General features: G+C 44.4%; 1 protein-coding gene across 4 annotated transcripts in view; it reads left to right on the top strand.

Annotated features, from left to right (window-relative positions):
* The first annotated feature begins 2,117 nt into the window (after positions 1–2,117).
* Positions 2,118–20,050, top strand: part of PIGU (phosphatidylinositol glycan anchor biosynthesis class U) — a 45,222-nt gene continuing 27,289 nt past the window's right edge. Inside the window, exons 1-8 of one of the 4 annotated variants that reach the window (XM_005295386.5) lie at positions 2,148–2,390; positions 4,212–4,357; positions 6,159–6,223; positions 7,567–7,626; positions 9,014–9,076; positions 11,018–11,127; positions 13,182–13,282; positions 18,440–18,537. In XM_005295386.5, the coding sequence (XP_005295443.2) occupies positions 7,624–7,626; positions 9,014–9,076; positions 11,018–11,127; positions 13,182–13,282; positions 18,440–18,537 (375 nt within the window). In that variant the 5' untranslated portion in view covers positions 2,148–2,390; positions 4,212–4,357; positions 6,159–6,223; positions 7,567–7,623. Of the gene's footprint in view, positions 2,391–4,211; positions 4,382–5,380; positions 5,446–6,158; positions 6,224–7,566; positions 7,627–9,013; positions 9,077–11,017; positions 11,128–13,181; positions 13,283–18,439; positions 18,538–20,050 lie in introns of all 4 variants that reach the window. The other 3 variants (XM_024105087.3, XM_042858259.2, XM_005295385.5) reach the window with 3 other exon arrangements.

Here is a 20,050-nt window from a genome sequence, read left to right as displayed (position 1 = left end):
TACACACATGTACACATACATATATATACAGACGTACACATACACGCACATACGCTGTCCCTGGAGCGCCCCAGGATGCGACTGACGGGGTGGCTGGCTATCATGGAGGCACAAAGGGGTTGGGAGAAAATAATCAAGAAGAACTTTTGCTGAAAATGCAAACCTAAGCTGGAAATCTGTGCAGGGCTGGGCTCAGCGAAAATGATCTTTTGAGCTGCTCTTATTAACCATGGTCCTGAACTTCCTGGTTTGCGTCGGACCCAGGCAGGAGACTGGGCTGCTCTCAGCTGTAGAAGCCATTGGAATGAGCCAGGTCTGAATGAGCCAGGCCCTCAGAGCCTTCTGCCACCAATCGCCCCAGCAGTCACTGATCCACACCAAACCACGTCCTTCCAGTCAGGCAGTTTCATATGCACACGTCAAACCCTTGGTTTGCCACTCAGACACCACAGTGATGGGCACAGTAAGGACCGAGAGACGCTAAACAGGCAGACAGACAAGGAAATAGTGGCCCTGCCTACAGGTGTGTGTGTGGTGCAAACGGATGAACACCAGTTGCTGGCTGAAGGCACAACCTTAATTCCCGCATCTCCTGTCTGTCAGCTATCGTTCGCTTGGCAGCCTGAGCTCCGATTTCTAACACAGCGTTTTGCTCTGGCCTATTGTGGTTCTCATGTCCGGGGGCGCCTTGACCCCTGGCATCAGGAGCGGTGCTAAGGAGGCTGCTTTTCAAAGGTCCTTAAGTAGGGTTGTCAACTTTCTACTTGCACAAAACCAAACGCCCTTGACCCAACCCCTTTCATGCCCTTCCCCAAGGCCCCACCCCCACTCACTCCAGCCCAGCCCAGCTCCCTCAGTCGCTCGCTCTCACACCCTCACTCACTTTCACTGGGCTGGGGCTGGAGTGCAGGGAGGGGGTGAGGGCTCCGGTGGGGATGCGGGCTCTGGGATTGGGCTGGAGATTAGGGGTTTGGGGTGCCAGAGGGGGATCCGGGCTGGGGCAGAGGGTTGGGGTGCGGACTCTGGGAGGGAGTTTGGGTGCGGGAGGGGGCTCAGGGCTGGGGTAGGGGATTGGGGTGCAGGTGGGGGTGTGGGGTCTGGGAAGGATTAGGGTACAGGAGAGGGTTCCGACCTGGGGCAGGGTGTTGGGGTGCCGAGTGTGAGGTCTGGGAGGGAATTTGGGTGTGGGAGGGGGTTCCGACCTGGGGCAGGGGGTTGGGGTGCTGGGTGTGAGGTCTGGGAGGGAATTTGGGTGTGGGAGGGGGTTCCGACCTGGGGCAGGGGGTTGGGGTGCCGGGTGTGAGGTCTGGGAGGGAATTTGGGTGTGGGAGGGGGTTCCGACCTGGGGCAGGGGGTTGGGGTGCCGGGTGTGAGGTCTGGGAGGCAATTTGGGTGTGGGAGGGGGTTCCGACCTGGGGCAGGGGGTTGGGGTGCCGGGTGTGAGGTCTGGGAGGCAATTTGGGTGTGGGAGGGGGTTCCGACCTGGGGCAGGGTTCCTGGGTGCGAGCTCCAGCCAGGCGGCGCTCAGCCGGCTCCTGGTTAATGGCACACCGGTGCTAAGGCAGGCTCCCTGCCTGCCCTGGCTCCGCAGGGCTCCCAGAAGCGGCCAGCACATCCCTGCAGCCCCTAGGAGGAGGCATGGCGGTGTGACCAGCGACTCATCTCTCGCTGACCTTAATACTTTTCCTCCTTTCTGGGACCTCTGAAGAGCACTTAGTCTGCGCTGGTCTCTCCACCTATGCAGACTAGAGAGCACTTCAGTGCTCTCACCCCACCTGAGGTATATGCCCCAGAGTCTTGTTGGGTGCAATGGGGCCAGACAGATGGCAGCTGGATGCTGATTGCAATGAGAACCTTGTTGAACAATAAGAACAGTGCAAGAGCCACCCTAACTGCATGGATACAAAATGTCTATCTGCATCCGATCTGCAGATAGGTTTGCAGGGCTCTAACCAGGGGCACTCTCCCTGGAAGCCCCTCGAGGCTGAGGGGTTCCTCTCCTGCCCTAGGTGTTGCAATCACACTCCGCAGAGATTGGGAGCAGCTGGTCTGGGGACCACCCACTATTTCGCATCCCTCCTAGGCTTGTCCTAATACGCTGCCCGTAGCTTGCACGAGGTCTCGGGAAGCGGAAGACGACTGAGTCGCAGAGCGTCCTGGGAGTTGTAGTCTTTTGTACGAGACTGACCCACAGGCGCCCCGCTCCTTAGCCCAAGCTGGGAACTACAACCGGCGACGAGGTCGTTGTTCCCCCGCTAAGATGGCGGCTCCCTTGGTGCTGGGGATTCTGGTGGCCGTCACGGTCCGGGCCGTGTTGTACCGATCTAGCCTGGCCGGGTTCATCTCCGAGCGGGTCGAGGTGGCGTCCCCTTTAAATGCCTGGAAGCGAGGTGAGACCTGCGGGATAGCAGGCCCCCGCCCGGCCTTGAGGGAGCAGCCTCCCCTCCCCTGCACCCTTCCCCCTCCCGGGTCCGGCCCGGTCCGGCCTTCCCCCGTGTCCCGGGCTCGATGAAGGGGCTGCGAGCCCTCGCCCCGGCCCGAGGCGAGCCCTGCAGGGCTGTGCGCCTCCCTGACAGGACTGTCGGTTAACACGGGGTCCCGAGCGGCGCAGCGCTTTGCAGACAAGCAGTGTGACAGGCTCCTGCCAGCAGGACTTCCTGGGCCGGGGGGTTGGTGCTAAGTTGCGAGGGGCTAGAGCAGGGGTCGGCAACCTTTCAGAAGTGGTGTGCTGAGTCTTCATTTATTCACTCTACTTTAAGGTTTCGCGTGCCAGTCATACATTTTAACGCTTTTAGAAGGGCTCTTTCTATAAGTCTATAATATATAACTAAACTATTGTAGTATGTAAAGTAAATATGGTTTTTAAAATGTTTAAGAAGCTTTTTAAAAATTAAGTTAAAATGTAGAGCCCCCGGACTGGTAGCCAGGACCCAGGCAGTGTGAGTGCCACTGAAAATCGGCTCATGTGCCGCCTTGGGCACTCATGCCATAAGTTGCCTACCCTTGGGCTAGAGCCTGCAAGATGTGGCTCTCTCGAGCTGGAAACCAGCCTGTGTGTTTGTAGCTGGGTGTGAACCCTTGGCATGGGAGTTGAGATGGGCTCAAAGTACTCCCTGTAGGCAGGAGGCCGAGGCTCATCCCAGAAGCAGAAGCCCTTGTACTGGAGCTGGAAGTCTCAGAGTAATTTCCTTGTTTCTGGTTCTTCTTATAAAACCCGATTCAGTGGCCAAAAGAGGCTTGATGCAGTCTCTTCCTTCCTGGGCTGGGACAGCTTGTGAGCCCCACCTCAGAACAGGCCAGTGTTTAGAGAGCTCTCCTGGAGGTGGAAAACCCTGATCAAGTCTTTTCTCCCCCTCTGGCTGCGAGGAGGGGAGGCAGATTGAACCTGGGTCTCCCACATCCCAGGTGAGTGCTCTAACCATTAGGATTAAAGTGTTAAGGTGGGCAGCACCACCGCCGCCTGCTATTTTGTGTGGCGCATGATAGATGCCTAACTCAGGGAAAGCCTATATTACAAAATTAAGTTGACTTAAATTACGTTGACATACGGTCGCCCTGGGCTGAAAGCTGGAGCCGTGGGCTGACGTAAACAACGCAGTGTCTACGCTGACACGGCATCAACCTCACTACATCAACCTAAGCACGATCCCTCTCTCAGAGGTGGAGTTATTAGGTTGGTGACTTACATCAGTGGGAGCAACATTGTAGTGTAGATGCTTGCGGAGTTGTTGACCTAACTCTGCAGTATAGACCAGGGCTTGTTCTCGGAAGAAACGGTTTAAACACCTAAGCTGCCTGACTCCAGGAGAGGGGTTCCTAGTTGTGGATCCCTAGCAGAAAGAGATGGCTAACTCTGGCTGAGAGAGGAGAGTTTTAGGATACACCCCTCTTCTTGACATCTTCCATTGGCTGGCCAAGGTGGGAAGCCACAAAGCTTGCTGGCTTTTATGGATTGCATTCTATAGGTGCCTGTCTCTTCCCATTCGGAGCCTAGGTGCCTCACTCAGGCTTTGTGGATCCCACTGTTGTTCCAGTGATTTTTCTAATGCCTAAAAGTTAAGCACCACAACTCTCAGCATTGCAACACCTAAGTCTCTTTGTGGCTCTGAGCCCATATTCTTCAAGATTTTACACCTAGTAGATTTCATCCTCTCTCACCTATTTTTTATTCATATATTGGAAGAGTAAAACAAGCTTTCCTGCTTTTTCAGCTCCTGGTTGGCTTCTTAACATTGAATGAAATAACCTTTGAACTAAACTAGTTGAATAAATGGAAATGAAGAAAATATTTTCTGTACCTGTGGAAGAGGATAATGCTGTCCAAACCTGGTTTAGCACTTCACCACACTGGTTCCAGGTGCTTAGCCAGTGACTTCCACCAGTTCAGTGGTTTGACTTTCTTTAAAACCTCAGCAGCAATCATGTACTGCTTAATGTTATTTTTCTTTAATTTTAATGATTTTAAGAATACAGTAACTTTAGGCCTTAACAAGTTGTCTTAGTTTCATATTTAATTTTAAATTGCTTTGTTTTTAAAATTACAAGGAAGATTGTGCTTGGCTCCAGGCTGGAGCTTGCTCAGTGCAGCTGGAATCTTTTGGAAATTTAGCTGTGAAGCTCTAGCAAGTCCTTACTGAACATGTTTTTTCAAAGGCTTATAACTTGGCCAACTGGTTCAGCAAAAGACACATCCCTGACACTAAGGCTCTGCTGCCAAATTTCAAGACCGTGCACTAAAGCAGTGGTTCTCAAAGCCGGTCTGCCACTTGTTCAGGAAAACCCCCTGGTGGGCTGGGCCGGTTTGTTTACCTGCAGCATCCACAGGTTCGGCCGATGGCGGCTCCCACTGGCCGTGGTTTGCCGCTCCAGGCCAGTGAGGGCTGCGGGAAGTGGCACAGGCTGAGGGATGTGCTGACCGCCCTTCCTACAGCCCCCATTGGCCTGGAGCGGCGAACCGCAGCCAGTGGGAGCCGCCATCAGCCGAACCTGCGGACGCGGCAGGTAAACAAACGGGCCCGGCTCGCCAGGGGTTTTCCCTGAACAAGCGGCGGACCAGCTTTGAGAACCACTGCACTAAAGCATGGAGATGAGAACAGCCATATTGAGTCAGACCAGTGATCCATCTAGCCCAGTATCCTGTCTTCTGACAGTGGCCAGTGCCAGATGCTTTAGCGGGAATGAACAGAATAGGGCCATTTTGAGTGATTCCATCCCCGGTCATCCAGTCCCAACGTCTGCAAGTTGGAGGTTTAGGGACACCTGGAAAATGGGATTGCATCCTTGATTATCTTTGCTAATAGCCATTGACAAGAATACAGAGTTTCTCAAAGAAAAGGTCACAGGAATTTTTTAATGTGGGAAAAACTACATATTTTTTCAGAAGCCTCACTCTTGGAAACAGCGGAACCATTTTAGCTGAAATTTCCTCAAAACATTCAACCTGAGGTATGCACCCATCATGGAAAATTTCAGCCCAAATGCTTGTGGTTTGGCCGAGTTGTAAGCAACTGGAAACAGGGTCTTATAATGGGAAGTGATGGGCAGTCTTAAAAATAGGCAGTGCTACCAGCCCCACCTGTAATAATTATTAATATCATTTTTTTATATTGTGTACATCTGGTTTAGGACTGCAAAAGTGACAATTAGGGCTGTCCCATGTCTCTCTAGCCAAATACAGTAGTTCCCTTCAAAATGTAGTTTCCCTTCAAGATGTGCAACTTACTAATGGCTTGATGCCTGCTTAGGGAATGGAAGATTTTTATCAGCATGGACTAGGTATTAGTTTTGTGGGTGTGGCTGTTATTTCAGAAGAAATGTAATGTGAGAAAATCAGAGACAGTAGCATACCTTATCAATCAGACACATGACACATTCTGTGTACAGTTAATTGAAAAACATCCCAACTGTAATATTTTTAATTGCCTGAAACAAATGGTTAAATCATACCATGTGGTGTCAATTTTGACACATTTGTGTGGTAGAAATAAACCAGAAAACACCTAATTCTAGTTGCTCTGTCAGTTTTCTGTGATCAGTTCAGAGATTCATTTTGAAATTCTTATGATCACAGATATTTTAAAACCTATAAATCTACCATTCTGAGATTTGCTATGTCTCCAGTCCACAGAATCCTAATGTGAATATCTTGTGTGTTTCAGTTGTTGAAGGGCTAGCTTTGTTGGATTTGGGTGTCTCACCCTATTCTGGAGATGTCTTCCATGAAGTAAGTGAATGTGTTTCATTTTTCTTCGGTAATAGTTCATATTATCTTATATACTTACACAGTGCCTTTAAATGTCCAGCTATATATGTGTGTGCTACTGTGTGAATTTCAAAAAATAAATGACTTGATTTATAAACTTCAGAATCATGTAGTTGTCTGTGTAACAAATGTATGCAGTGAGTAGCCCTGCTACAAAGTAGCGTTCATGACAGCACAGCTGGCTGTTGCAAAATTAATTGACATTGTAACTGGTGATTATTACTGCATATGCAAAATTAAAACCAGGGGAATTCATTAGCTGCAAATATTCTGTTCACATGCAAATTTTCCTAGCAGAAAAGAGATAATAGAAATGCAGATATTGGTGTTATTGGCAGTCTGAACAGAATTGTTCCGGACAGAATTGTTTTCATTTTCTAAACATAATGCATTAGTGTATCAAGAAAAGAAACAAACATCAGGTTATGACACTCTTCACAGGAGTCATCGACATATCGGTGTTGGGTTATCCGTGATCATGCCTGTGCTGTGTGTTATCCAGGCTAGCACTAGTAACAGTGGTACGGTTATTGGGTGGTGTGCTCCTACATGTCCCTACATTTTGCAGTAATATCAATGCCAGCTTTGCTATCACGGTGCTCTTCCTGCTCCTCCACGTGAGGGCCTTCATCTTCCAAGCACTTATGCATCTGAGAAAATTTGTGCACATGAGTAGTTGCATGTGGACACTGCAGCCAGGAGGTGTGATTCCTAGCATGGGCAGACAGACCCACGCTGGCTCAGCTTGAGCTAACATGCTAACAATAGCATTGTGGATGTTGCGGCACTGGCAGCGGCTTGGGCTAGCTGCCTGAACTTGGACCAGTGGATTGGGTGGGCTTGGCTGTGGGCGGCTAGTCTGAGCTGCCACCCATGCAACAACATCCATGCTACAGTTTTTAGCATGGTAGCTCAAGGTGAGCTAGCGCAAGTCTGTCTACCCATGTTGGGAATCACACATCCCAGCTGCAGTGTAGATACACCAGCAAAGCTAATATGTGTAAATGCTTGCAAGATCAAGGCTATGGTCAGCTGGAGGAGAAGGATTCAGAAATAAACCTGAGGTGCCAGCATCAATGTAGTGACACTCTATAAACTGATTAATTCATTGCCTTATTAGGGCAACATTTTTTCCTTTTTAATGGCCTGATTTTGTGAATGCTACTGAGCATAGCTCTTAATGTTGTGAGTATTCTCAATGAAGTAGTTATTACTTCTCATGGTACTAAGTGTTTGCAGGATTGGGGCCTGAGTTTGTAGGGATTGACAAGATTTGACTGTGTCTTTCTCTTTCACTCTCTTAGACCCCGTTAATAATATACTTGTTTCATTTCCTGATTGAATATTCTGAGTTGGTGTTCATGGTAAGTTTTGCTTCAATCTTTTTAAAAAACAAAACAACCCATTCCAAGAATGCCTTTCTTTTTAAAAGCAAAAATATATTTAATTTTTTTAAATTATTGATTTTTATCCACCAAATCCTTAGCCCAGCAGAGGGATCATTAAGATCAGTGAGGTGTTGAGTGTGCTCAGTTCCCACAGCTTCCATTCACGTCGGTGAGAATTAAGGGCAATCAGCAGTTTTGTAGATTAGGCCCCTAATGAGCCCAAGAGATATTTAGAAAGGAAGACATGTCTATACATATGCATGCTCAGTTTCTACCTCCCTCTCCCTCCAAAAACTAATCTTCATTAGAACTTCCTGCCTGGCTAAATGTCATCAAGGGGAAAAATGGGGGCTTGACACAAACCCTTAACACTGACCTGAAAAGGTAGGGGCGGGGGAGTTTTGTGCCCTATAGCAGTGGTTTTCAATCTTTTTTTCATTTGTAGATGCCTAAAAAATTTCAAATGGAGGTTTGGACCCCTTTGGAAATTTTAGATATAGTCTGCTGACTCCCAGGTTGAAAACCACTGCCCTAAATAAATAGGGTACAAACTCTGGTTTTCCATTGCAAGTGACCTTTAGTGAAGAATGTAGAGATTATACTTTCAAATTGTGGGCTTCTCGTTGAAGTCAATGACAATGCTCTGGGGAGTTCAGTGGGAGCAGAAGCAGGTTCTGTCTGAGCACGTTAGAGTTAAAAACACCTATGTGTGACGGTAAATTATTTTGTCTATTGCATAATACAAATAAACAAAAATCACCCAGCTAATTTGCATCTATTCTCTGCAGCTCTGATGACAAAGGCAATCTAGCACCTCTCACAAGGGCTAAAAATTGATTATAACACATGTATGGCAACCATTTCAAATTATTTGCTATGAACCCTAGACAATTGGTACTGTTATCTGGTGAGCAGTGGGTCAGTTCAGAAGGCTGCTCTTCTGGTTCATTGGTGAACATGTTCTTAGCCACATGTGCAGTGTCTAACATGCTGTCTCTGCTGTGGCTAGATCAGTGGTTCTGTAATTCTTGTCGGCCACTTGATGAGAGACCTCCTATTTTATGAACAATTTCTCCTCTTCCAGTTCCCCACTTCTTGCTTCTCAAAATATTTACTTCTCTGTACCCACGAGGAAGGGCTTAAAGAAACACTGCTACTCCATGGGCCATAGCTTAAAAGCCGCAGGGCTAGAATCTATAAAGATGTTTCCCCCTCACACTCTGAACTATTACCAATAGTTACTATGGTGAATGTTCAATTCAGAGTATTGGCACAATATCGCAGCTTTCTGTGGTGGTTGCATTTGCTACTGTTTTCCTTGTTTGAGTGACCAGTCAGTCTTTGTCTGCCTTCCTTTCTTTAGATAACTGATGTGCTAACTGCTGTTGCCCTCTACTTGGCCGTCCAGGACTTCAACAAAGTTGTGGTAAGCAGACTTGCAGTATCTTCTGGTCCTTGTTCTCTCGACAAGTGTAAATGTGTTTCATTAAATGAAAATGTGAAGCAAGTCCAGGTCTACTCAGACAATGCACTTATCGATATCTATTGATTAGCAATAGCTACGAAATCAGCAAAAAGGTCAGAAAACATGGATGCAGAATGTGGGTGAGCCAACATGGACCCTGTTAACTTCTGCTGTTACGTGTGTTTCACAGGGGGTGGCTTCTCAGCATGATGTAGGTATTGTGGTGTTATTCAAGTGAATGTAATGGCTGTGCACATCATAGTTTTAATGAGGATCTCACATCCATACCTCCTTTTGTCTGAATGGATCTTCAAGCATTTGAGAAACTGATATTGAAGTATACCTTGGGATCAGGTCAACCACCAGGGAAATGCAGCCACTTCTGGGTGAAATGTGGCAGCTGGTTCACAATGCACAGTAATGGGATGCAATAATTTAAGATAGGAATTGAGGACTCCTTTTCAGTTGTAATGGGAATTTTAAGTGTGCAAAATTAATTACTGTTGTAGGAATTTGGCACGACATTGGGGCTCTCATTCTTAGGCCTGTTCGCACTACAGCTTTTAACCAGTTACTCACATGGCTGGCTTTGTGTCCACATGCAGCATGGTTAATTTACAGACCAAAAAGTACCTAACAGTAACTATAAGCTTTATTAGCCTTAAAGAAAGTTGTAGTTTGAGTTCACATAATCCAGAATGGTGGAGGATCGATAATTCTGCTGCACTGGGCAAGAAATCTGACACCGGAGTGATTTAATCCCTACCATTCCCTTCAAAATATTAATAAATGGAATTTGAAGCTAGTGACTCTCCCTGAGGAGGGTGTGCATTCTTTCATAAATAACTTAATTGAGGCAATCTTTGCAAATAGAAGACTCTGTGTCTGTAATGGCAGCACAGTGTTCCCTAGTATCATGCTGGGACATTGATTCATTACCAATTTAAAAGGAAGGGTACTACCATTTTCTGCAGCACCTATGTGTTCATTGGCAGTCTCCCATCTAAGCAGGGACCTGGCCTAACCTTGCTTAGCTTGGGAGAGCTGAAGGAATAATAGCAAAAGATGCTGAGGCTCCTGGCATCGAAAACTCCTCACCAGTAAGGCAGTTTTTCAGACTCTGAGTGGGACACTTCAGTAGATTTACAGATCACCTTTTTCACTTCTCTGGAGAACATATATTTTTAGTGGGGGATATATGAAACGTATTTTGGGTGCCCAGAGGAGATCTCTGACAGATGCTCTGAAGCAACGGGCATACACAGAGGTGCACAATCCTGAGTATAGCTTAGTGAATGACTTTGTTTGTGTAGTACTTAGATGTTACATTGGGGGTAAAGTTCACCATTCTTTGGTGACAATGCAGGATTTAGAGAGTGCACAAAAGCTGCCGTGTTGCATTTGAAAACACACTGGGCACTCAAAATGTACATAGAAATGATTCTTAATAACTAATTCAATAACTCCCTCATTTCACACACAAATTGAGCAAATGTCACTATTGCTGTTACTAGGGGCAACAAAATAAACTAAACTGGAAGCTATTTTGGAACTATGAGCTGGAAAAGCCTTAGGAAATTATCCAGGAAGTGCAAACACTTGTTTTTATTTGAGCTCTTATATCTCCTCAGTGCCTCTTCTGACTTCCCTGACTTGACCGTAAAATCCGAGTCTGGCATTCAGTCATGTCTCCGCAACTTCAAGCAGAATGGTTTGGGTCAGGCAAAGTCAGTAGGGAGGGGAGTCAGAATTGGGCTTATTAAGCAAACCTTTGTTCTTCCTTAAGTATAAGGTGACTAGCATCTCTACATAGATGTCATGGTGATGGACATGGTTGCAGACCCTAGATAGATACAATGTATTTCCATGTCTGACAGCTTTCGGTCATTCTCTCTTGTTCAGTTTAAAAAGCAAAAACTCCTAATGGAACTGGATCAGTATGCATCAGATGTGGCCGAACTCATCCGGACCCCGATGGAAATGCACTACATCCCCCTCAAAGTAGCACTGTTGTAAGTATTGCTTCTTGCAAGCAGATGCAAGAAACTTAGATTCCAAATCCTTCCATGTTTTAATTTTTCTATTTAGGGGTTTCAGCATCTTAGTTAAGTATTCTCTTTAGTTGCTTTCTCTTTCCTGGTACACAGAAAAAATGTGCCAAGCACTGTATCTCCATAGTCAAGTAACAGAAAGCTAATGCTTCTCCAAATTTATGTTTCACATAGTAAAATAAATTCTTCAGCCCCTTTCTATTGGGATTGACAATGTACAGTCTCTAATATGGAGCGATTGTAGTCTCTCTGTTGTTTAGATTTCTGTTGAAAGCCCAATTTTGCCCATCTTCTAACTTTCAAAACTAAACCAGTGCATCCAAAGTGTCTGTTGTGTTCCCCTTTTAGAAGAGAACTTTTTTTTGAAAGTTTGGGGGTAATTGGGCAAGGTGTTCCCAGGGCATGACTGTTTTGAAAACCCAGAAATTATTTTTAAGGATCTGAGGTACTCAGTTTCCACCTAGTTAATTTTAATAACATTCCTCTGAGGCATTATAAGAAACCCCATTATTCAGACCACATGCTCTAAGTTTTTGAAGTAAGTAAAGCTCTAATTAAAACAAACAGTATAGGAGGCAGGTATTCAAAATCAAAAGAAACAAATCTGTCTTTCCTGATCTGAATAAATCAGATAAACCTGGAGTCTGGAATTAATCAAAAGGGATCTGCCTCTTGGCTCTCCCTTACCATTGATGTCCTTTGATCAGAAGAAGGATTTTCATAAAAGAAACATGAATGATTCTTTCCTGTCCTGATATGAATTGTATAGGTCAGTAAACCACCACCACTCCACCTCAGGTGAGAAAGCTGAAGCTTTCCTCTTGTTTTAAAAAAAAAAAAAAAAAAATTAGACTATTTCTCATTTTTATTACACTTGGTGCACAGTGTCACAAAGGAATACCGGAATTGTATCTTAGCATAGCCTGGTATTTGAAGTAGCCATTAACTTCAGGCGTATGAAAAGGCCAACCTCAGACTGCGAGAACCCAGTAGTATGATAAATATTCATAGGAGAGAACAGCTGGCAAGTCATAATCCCCTCTCCTGTCTCCAAGGACTGACATGTTACAATGGAGGTTGGTTGATCTGCTGTGTTACTTATTGAATCAATAATGTATCAGAGCGTTTCTTTGCTCCTTGGATCCCAGTTAAATTAGACCGCTGCATCATTCATTTCAAATTTTCAGAGAGGAGCTGGTATCTCTAAAGTATGGTTGCACTCTGAAGAGTGACTCTCAAAGAGTATTGTGGGGTTCTGTGTGTACTGTCTCTCGGTGATTACAGCTCAGATGTGCTCAATTTACAAATAAAAAGATGGTTTATATTTTAAACTGCTAACCTTGCAGTTACCCTGGGATGTGAGCATCAGCCTGGATTCTCTGCTTCTCGCACATCCCACCTGCAATAAAGATTTGTCAGATCAAATTAGGCCCTGCTGGCACCTATGCAGTCATGTTGCCTTCAGCGGGGGTTGCACAGGTATAACTGACTGGGACATAGGAAACAGTTCTGTTTATGCACAAGAAGGAATAGAATCCATCTTGCTGTCTGTTTAGCCATGTTGGCCCCTCAGAGCTAACAGGAGTAAAAAATGCAGCAGGAACTTATTTTAGTCACTAAAGTCAGCATATGTGACTTTGAATACAAAGCTGGAGCAGACCGTCTGAGTAACATGGGCCATTTTTATTTGATCACTTTTCAGAACAGAATTGCATTTTAAATGGGCTCTTTTTCCTCTGCCATCTCCTGCTTCCCACTGGGCTCTCCCACGATCACCCCATCCTTTGCCATGACATGTTTATACACAAGTGCAGCATCTGATTTTGCACCATTTGAAAGGCATCAATTCAGCTGGATCCCTTTGAGGTTGAGAGGAAACCATACAATGTAAACATTTAAACAATCAAAAAGAAACAGCAAATCATTTCCATTTTCCTTTGATATTTCTCTTTGCTATGGTATTTTTCTCTTTTTTTTAATAGCATGAGTGTAATTGAGTTTTTATTCTTTTTCAGTTATCTCCTAAATCCATACACAGTGATGTCTTGTGTTGCAAAGTCCACCTGTGCCATCAACAATTCTGTCATTGCATTCTTCATTTTGACTACAATAAAAGGTAATGCACTGGGAAAATCTTGCTCCAACTCATATCTTTCTGTAAATATTTGAACCGTAAGCTATTGGAAATGCAGTTAATAGTAGACATATCACAGACTGGGTTAAGGCAATGTCAAAGGTCTACTTGGAATCACTGAAACCAAAGGCATATGCATAGTTAAGTACAAGGTCTGTCATCCCAATATGTATAAAAGTCTCCGGTCTTGTGAGGTGTGTCTACACTACACGCTAAGCCCAAGCTCGGACTCAGGTTTGAGCCGAAGCCATCCTTCCATCCACACAGAGACACACAGCCTGACTCGGGTCAGCAAGGACTTGGGATCCTGGGTCCTAGCACCCTGGTAGATGTGGGAGGGTCAGAGCCCGAGTCCTGCTGTGTCTCGAGTCCATCCCCTGTCATTTTGCAGTGTGGACACGGCTCAAGCCACAGACCCAGGTCAAAAGGTCTGCATGGTGCAGTGTGGACACATTGGCACAGCTGTGAGATTCAAGTCCAGCAATTGCAATTATTTACAATGCAGTGTGGACACTCAAGCGCAGCCTGGGAAACGAGTCCACAAACCTGCATCTGAGTGACACGAGTTTACAATGCAATGAAAACATTCCCTAAATATTGATTGATTCTTATGGCTAGTGCCCTCTTTTGGACAACTTTGATTATCTTTCTATTTAGAAACCAATCTGCCTCTGTGTCTTTTATTTCTCAGGGGGAGGTGGGGCACTGTTGCTTCCTCTTTTTTTCTTATTAAGGATATTTGCATGAGAGTTCACCTGCTTCTATTGTCTAACTCTCACCTGCAATCATAACCTTGTTTGATATCAGCAGATTGTGGTGTTACAAACATCTATAGCTTCAGAAGAGGGGTAAGCAGCAGGAGCAGATGAACTCTAAAGGAACATTATGCCAGTGTCCCTAATTTTTTAAATAGTAGAAGATATAGAATAGATTACACTAGGCTGGCAGCTACCTTAATCTCATAGCTACAGCTAAATTTCTCTTTCCAGTCTAAGCTCCTATCAGCAGAGCATCTGGGTGGCTCTGTAATATTCACATAAGAACATAGGGATTTCTCTAGTGGCCCAGACCGGTGGTCAGTCTAGTCTGTTATCTTGTCTCCAATAGTGGCCAGTACCAGATGACTCAGAGGAAGAAGGGACAAACTTCAGAATAAACAATTAGAAGCTAATATACCTGTAAGGGAAGGTTCTTCCTAACCCCTATTTGGTTAGTGGTTGGATTATGCCATTGAAGCAGGAGGGTTTATATTTGAAACTACATTTGCAAAAATAAGTGAACAAGATCCACTTTGGTGTAGTGCTCTATAATTGTTCACCTACTTAGCAATACAGAAAATTGAATAATTCCCAGTGAGCTATTCTGTAGCAGTGTTTCCCAACGACTGGTCCATGGACTGACGCCTGTCACTCAGATCTCCTTGACACAGTTTAGAAAAACAACAAGCCAGTCCCCGGTATCAAAAAGGTTAAAAAACACTCCTCTGTAGTAATTGTCCCATGTTCTTCTTTCCTGAATCGGTGTGTGGCAACCTCTAGCGTTGAAAGTGTGTTTAGGGGGAGAATCCGATTACACTGCTCTACAGCCAAAATGCTTCTGAAATAAATGTAGTCAAACTTTACTAATTCTGGGTCACTGAGAACAAAAATGATGCTTAAAATTGTTGATTGGCTCTAGTTTTCAAGATACGCTATTGGGTCAGTATATACGACCCTTGACTTGGGAATGGTGGAGGTTAAGTGAGTTATAAAGGGAAGGGATCTCAATTTAAACCAGAAATGACTAAAATACATCTTTGACTGGATCTATGAATAAATCTATGACTGGGTTTGGACAGTACTTGCTTTTTAGGCAGAACAATGAATGATGCAATCTGAAGCTGGTATTGCATCATACATGATATGAATTGCATCATGTTATTCCTATAAGTCATGGATGATGCAATCATAACGAAGCTTACATCACTCTGCTGAACAAATTGCCCTGTATCAGCTCTAGAAATCATATAGTGTCGTGCTCTCTTACTTGTCAGTGTGTGATTTTGCAAAGGGACACATTTCTGTTTAGCCAAAGTGAGCAGAGATGCCTTGTACTTGTGTGAACAGTGCAGATAACTTCTGCTATGTTTGTGGTGAAGTGACTTTTGCATCACAAAAGCGCAGTATAACCACTATGGTTAAGAAAGCCTATCACCTTTATTTTGGCTGCAAAATTGGAGATCAGGACAAGAGGTGGGCCCCACACATATGCTGCAACACTTGTGCAACAAATCTTCGCCAGTGGTTGAACAGGAAAAGGAAATCTATGCCTTTTGCAGTGCCAATGATTTGGAGAGAGCCATCAGATCATACCAGCAATTGTTACTTCTGCATGGTGCCTCCAGTTGGGAAAGGTGTGTCAAGGAAGAAAAAGTGGACTGTGCATTATCCAAACATTCCATCAGCTATACGCCCAGTACCCCAAGGAGAAGGCCTGCCGGTTCCTGATGCACCAGAATCATTCTCACTTGAGTCAGACGAGGAAGAGGATGAAACTCCTGGTCCTGAACCATCAATGTCACAGGACCCACATTTTCTCCCATCCTCCTCCTCTGTTGGGCTCCAGACTACAGCAGTGGAATCTCCTGGCAGGTGATGTTAGGGTTTCCATGTTCCGTGACCGTCAAAAGGATCTTGTCCCATTCTTCTTCATGGAAGGTGATCTTGTAGCCTGCAACAACATCGATGGTGTGATGGCAGCCCTCAACATCGTTCACGATCCAGATGAGTGGAGACTGTTCATTAAGATTCGTCTTCGATGAATCAAAGCGGTTTTACTGCATAATGGCAATGTTTTGCCATCAATTCCAGTTGGTCATGCAGTCCATATGAAAGAAACCTAGGACAACATGAAACAACTTTTGAGGTGCATAAACTATGACCAACATCAGTGGCAGCTTTGTGGCGATTTGAAGGTTGTTGCTCTCTTGCTTCGTCTGCAGACTGGATACACAAAGTACTGCTGTTTTCTCTGCGAATGGGATAGTCGTGCAAGAGATTCCCACTACATCAAGAAAGATTGGCCACTCCGACAGTCATTGGAGCCTGGGAGGAAAAGTGTTCAGCATCCACCACTTGTTGAACCAAGGAAGATTTTGTTACCATCCTTACACATCAAGCTGGGTCTGATGAAGAACTTTGTCAAGGCCATTGACAAAACACAAGCAGCTTTCAAGTACCTCCGTGGAAAATTTCCAAGGTTAAGTGAAGCTAAGGTAAAGGAAGGTGTCTTTGTTAGTCCTCAGATTCGTGAACTTCTTCGAGATGATGCATTTGACCATGCACTGTGTGGCAAGGAAAAGACGATATGGAAAGCCTTCCAATTAGTGGCAATAAATTTTCTCAGAAACAACAAGGCAGACAACTACAGGTTGTTGGTGGAAAACCTCCTCAAGGCGTACAAAAGCCTTGGTGGCAACATGTCACTAAAGATACATTTTTTGCACTCTCATCTAGATTTTTTTCCACTGAACTGCGGAGCAGTGAGCGACAAGCACGGCGAGCGATTTCACCAGGACATTGCAACAATGGAGAAACGCTATCAGGGCAAATGGAGCCCATCAATGCTTGCAGACTATTGCTGGACAGTGACAAGAGAGGCTCCATTTAATGAATACAAGAGACAAGCCAAGAAGCGCTGAGTAGACACTGAATAGGACTAAACTATGTACATAATAGTTTTTTGCCTTTTGTTTCATAATAAATTTTATTTATATAACCCTTTTGTTGATTTTTAAAGTGTTACATAAACAGGACAAATGAAATATTATCATGTAAAGCAACCATAAACACATGAAAAGACCGAGGTTTACAATTATGATTAAAACTCTATCTACACAATATACATAGACATAAAATGTAAAAACTTAAATATCTTAGAAACAGTAGCCAATCAGTTGTTTTAATTGTCATATTTGAATTCAGCACATCAAAATACATAATAAATAGCACATTTTATCTCTGAAGTGAACGACTTCTCAAAAAATTGTAGACCAGTGTTATGGGTAAAAGATTTTCTTGGGAGTTTTTGATGTAACGATAGATTTCTGCATAGCAAGCCTTTGCACATAGATATTTCTAATCTAACACTCACTGAAACAGAGAACAGGTGGGTTTCTGTCTAGGAGAATGTAATAGTGAAAGGGAGAGGATTCTTCATTTTAGAGATCCCAGTGAAGGGTCTGTGCTGCTCATTCTCTTAAAGAGGATGGAAGTGAAGGAGAGAAGCTTATTTGTGTTAGTGATGTGGAGTGAACTAGTGTGATCTACTGGTTAGCCCTTTGGACTGAGCCACGACTTCTGCTTTCCAATCCTGTCCTTGTCACTAACTTTGAGCAAATTAATTAGGCCAAAATGTTGAGAAGTAGCTCCTGGTCAGGGATGCTTCCTTCTATTGGTGTCCGACTGGAGATCCCTTGGGCCTGATCTGAGCACCCACAATGCCAGCTGAAGTTGATGAGCAATGTGAGTGCTCAGCAGTTAGCTCAGCCCAGAATGTCTCAAATTGGGCAACCAAAAATGTAGGCATTCAAAATTAGAAGTCACTTTTAAAAATTTTAATTAAGCTCTGGACCTAAATTTCCACATCTGTAAAATAGGGCTAATGCTACTTCCCTACTCAGACTTGTGAAGCTCAAGTAGTGTTTGCAGAGCACTCTGAGACAGTCCAGTGAAAACGGGCTCTCAAGTGCATAGTATTAATAGAACAGCTGCTTCATGCAGAAATGACTCCAGACTGCTCCTTCTCCCACATAAATAGTGACTGACATCTATGTATGAGACTTGGGTTATATGAATCTCTCTAGGTAGATTATAGGGATATAAACCAATTGCATCAATTGCTGTTTCATGCTATTGGCTCTTTGTCAGAGCCCTTCTTCTTGTCTCAATGTCCCTGTAATACAGAGAGGGACAAGCTCCAGAACACGCTGAAATAGTTATTTTTACCCCCTCTAATTGCTTGTGGAGTTCTGATGATCACAGCTGGTACTGTGCAGTAGTTCCCCCTATTTGAGCAGTGACTCAATATTTAAAGGACTGTTTGAATATGACCATCTTTATGATCATGGTTTGTTAACTGAGGTTTGTTTTCTCCCTGCAGGTAGTACCCTCCTCAGTGCTATATTCCTGGCCTTAGCGACATACCAGTCACTGTATCCTCTCACCTTGTTTGCACCAGCATTGCTGTATCTTCTACAGGTAAATATTGTCTTAAGAGTAATTGTATTGGCTGTAACCTCTGATATCCTATACATGGCCAATTCCTATCAGCCAGCAATGGTTGTCCTGTGTCTAGGTGGAGGGAGGAGATACACTGTGAATTCAGTGGCCAGTTCTCAAGATCTGGAAAAAATAATCTTATCCTTCCCCAGGCCAGTGGAGGTTTAACATCTTGCAGTAGTCACGTGGATAGAAGGAGGAAAGCAGAAACTCATTTACTCCCTGTCTGCAAATTTGCAGGCAGTTCTCCTTACTGAAACACAAAGCTGCGTTTGGTGTCACGTGACCACCAAAGAGAATTTTGGAGCAGCAGAGTTTCTTCTATAGTGACTCAGCATCAGTGCCATGAGGTATAGTGACAGTCCTTCTGCCTGAATCATCCAGGCCCAACAATGCACTGCAAAAGACAGTGATCATGTCTAACTTGCCCCACAGTGCCAGGCATGCACTTGTGGTACTTGCAAACATCTGCTCTCCCCAGCCTCATTCCACCTCCATTTACAGAATGTTGATCAGATTGTACCAGGGATTCTGAAGAAGATGGTATTCTTAATTATTAATGGATGCCCAAAGCCCTGCAAGACGAACACTGAACCGCAAAGCAGTTTAATTTATCTTTACCAAGATTGGAAAGGGGTATTAAAGCAGAGGCAACTCTTTGCTAGTGATGTAAAACACAAATGCATGCTGATAGCTACTGCTGAGAGCACAATGTTGTGGAATAGAGAGGATGATGTAAAGAGACTATTCATGTTCACTGGAAGAAGAGAGAATTCACTGGAAATGGGTGTCTCCCTACTAATCTATTCTGTTCCTCTAGGTGCTTCTACCATCCCATCACCACGGTATTCAGTATATCCCTTTCCTTTCCCTTTGTCTGGGGTTTCAGGTGGCTTGATACCTATCTTAAGTCTTCTGCTGATATTGTGAGAGGTGACTGGAACAAGAGCCTAAATCATAAAGGTCCTTATGGAAACTGATCAGTTTCTCGTTTCATCTAGTTGGGAAAGCAAGGGGATGCTCCAGGGAAAGGCTATGGACACTAGTGAAAGGACTCTTACCCAGCATCTGTACAAAGATTTATAAGTAGTGTCTGAAAAAATCTTGCCAGGTCCCAGATGACTGTCAGTCATATATTTCCACTGACATGCCTCACTCTGTGATTTTACAGTGGATGTTCATTACAGATTTCTCTCTCTCTCTTCCTTGAAGCCCATTCTCAATTTCTTTAACTCTGAAAGAAAATGGAGAAGAGTCACTTATACACTCTTCCTCCTTCCCCCTGTGTACATGTCTTTCATTTTTCTCCAAAACATCCAGGAAGTTTCATTGTTGTTTTAAATCTTTGCTGTAATGGAGCATCTACAAAGTCAAAACTATTTGTTAAATCTGAAGAGAGACTGTGCTGTTGTTTGGGGAGCAGTGAGTTCCCTGCATATTGTCCCAATTGTGCACTTCTCTTTATTTTAAGCAAAACATCTGCATGGCGGTG

Source organism: Chrysemys picta, chromosome 13 (genome assembly GCF_011386835.1).
Source record: "Chrysemys picta bellii isolate R12L10 chromosome 13, ASM1138683v2, whole genome shotgun sequence".
NCBI lineage: Eukaryota > Metazoa > Chordata > Testudines > Emydidae > Chrysemys > Chrysemys picta.
This window is presented reverse-complemented; position numbering and strand designations above follow the sequence as displayed.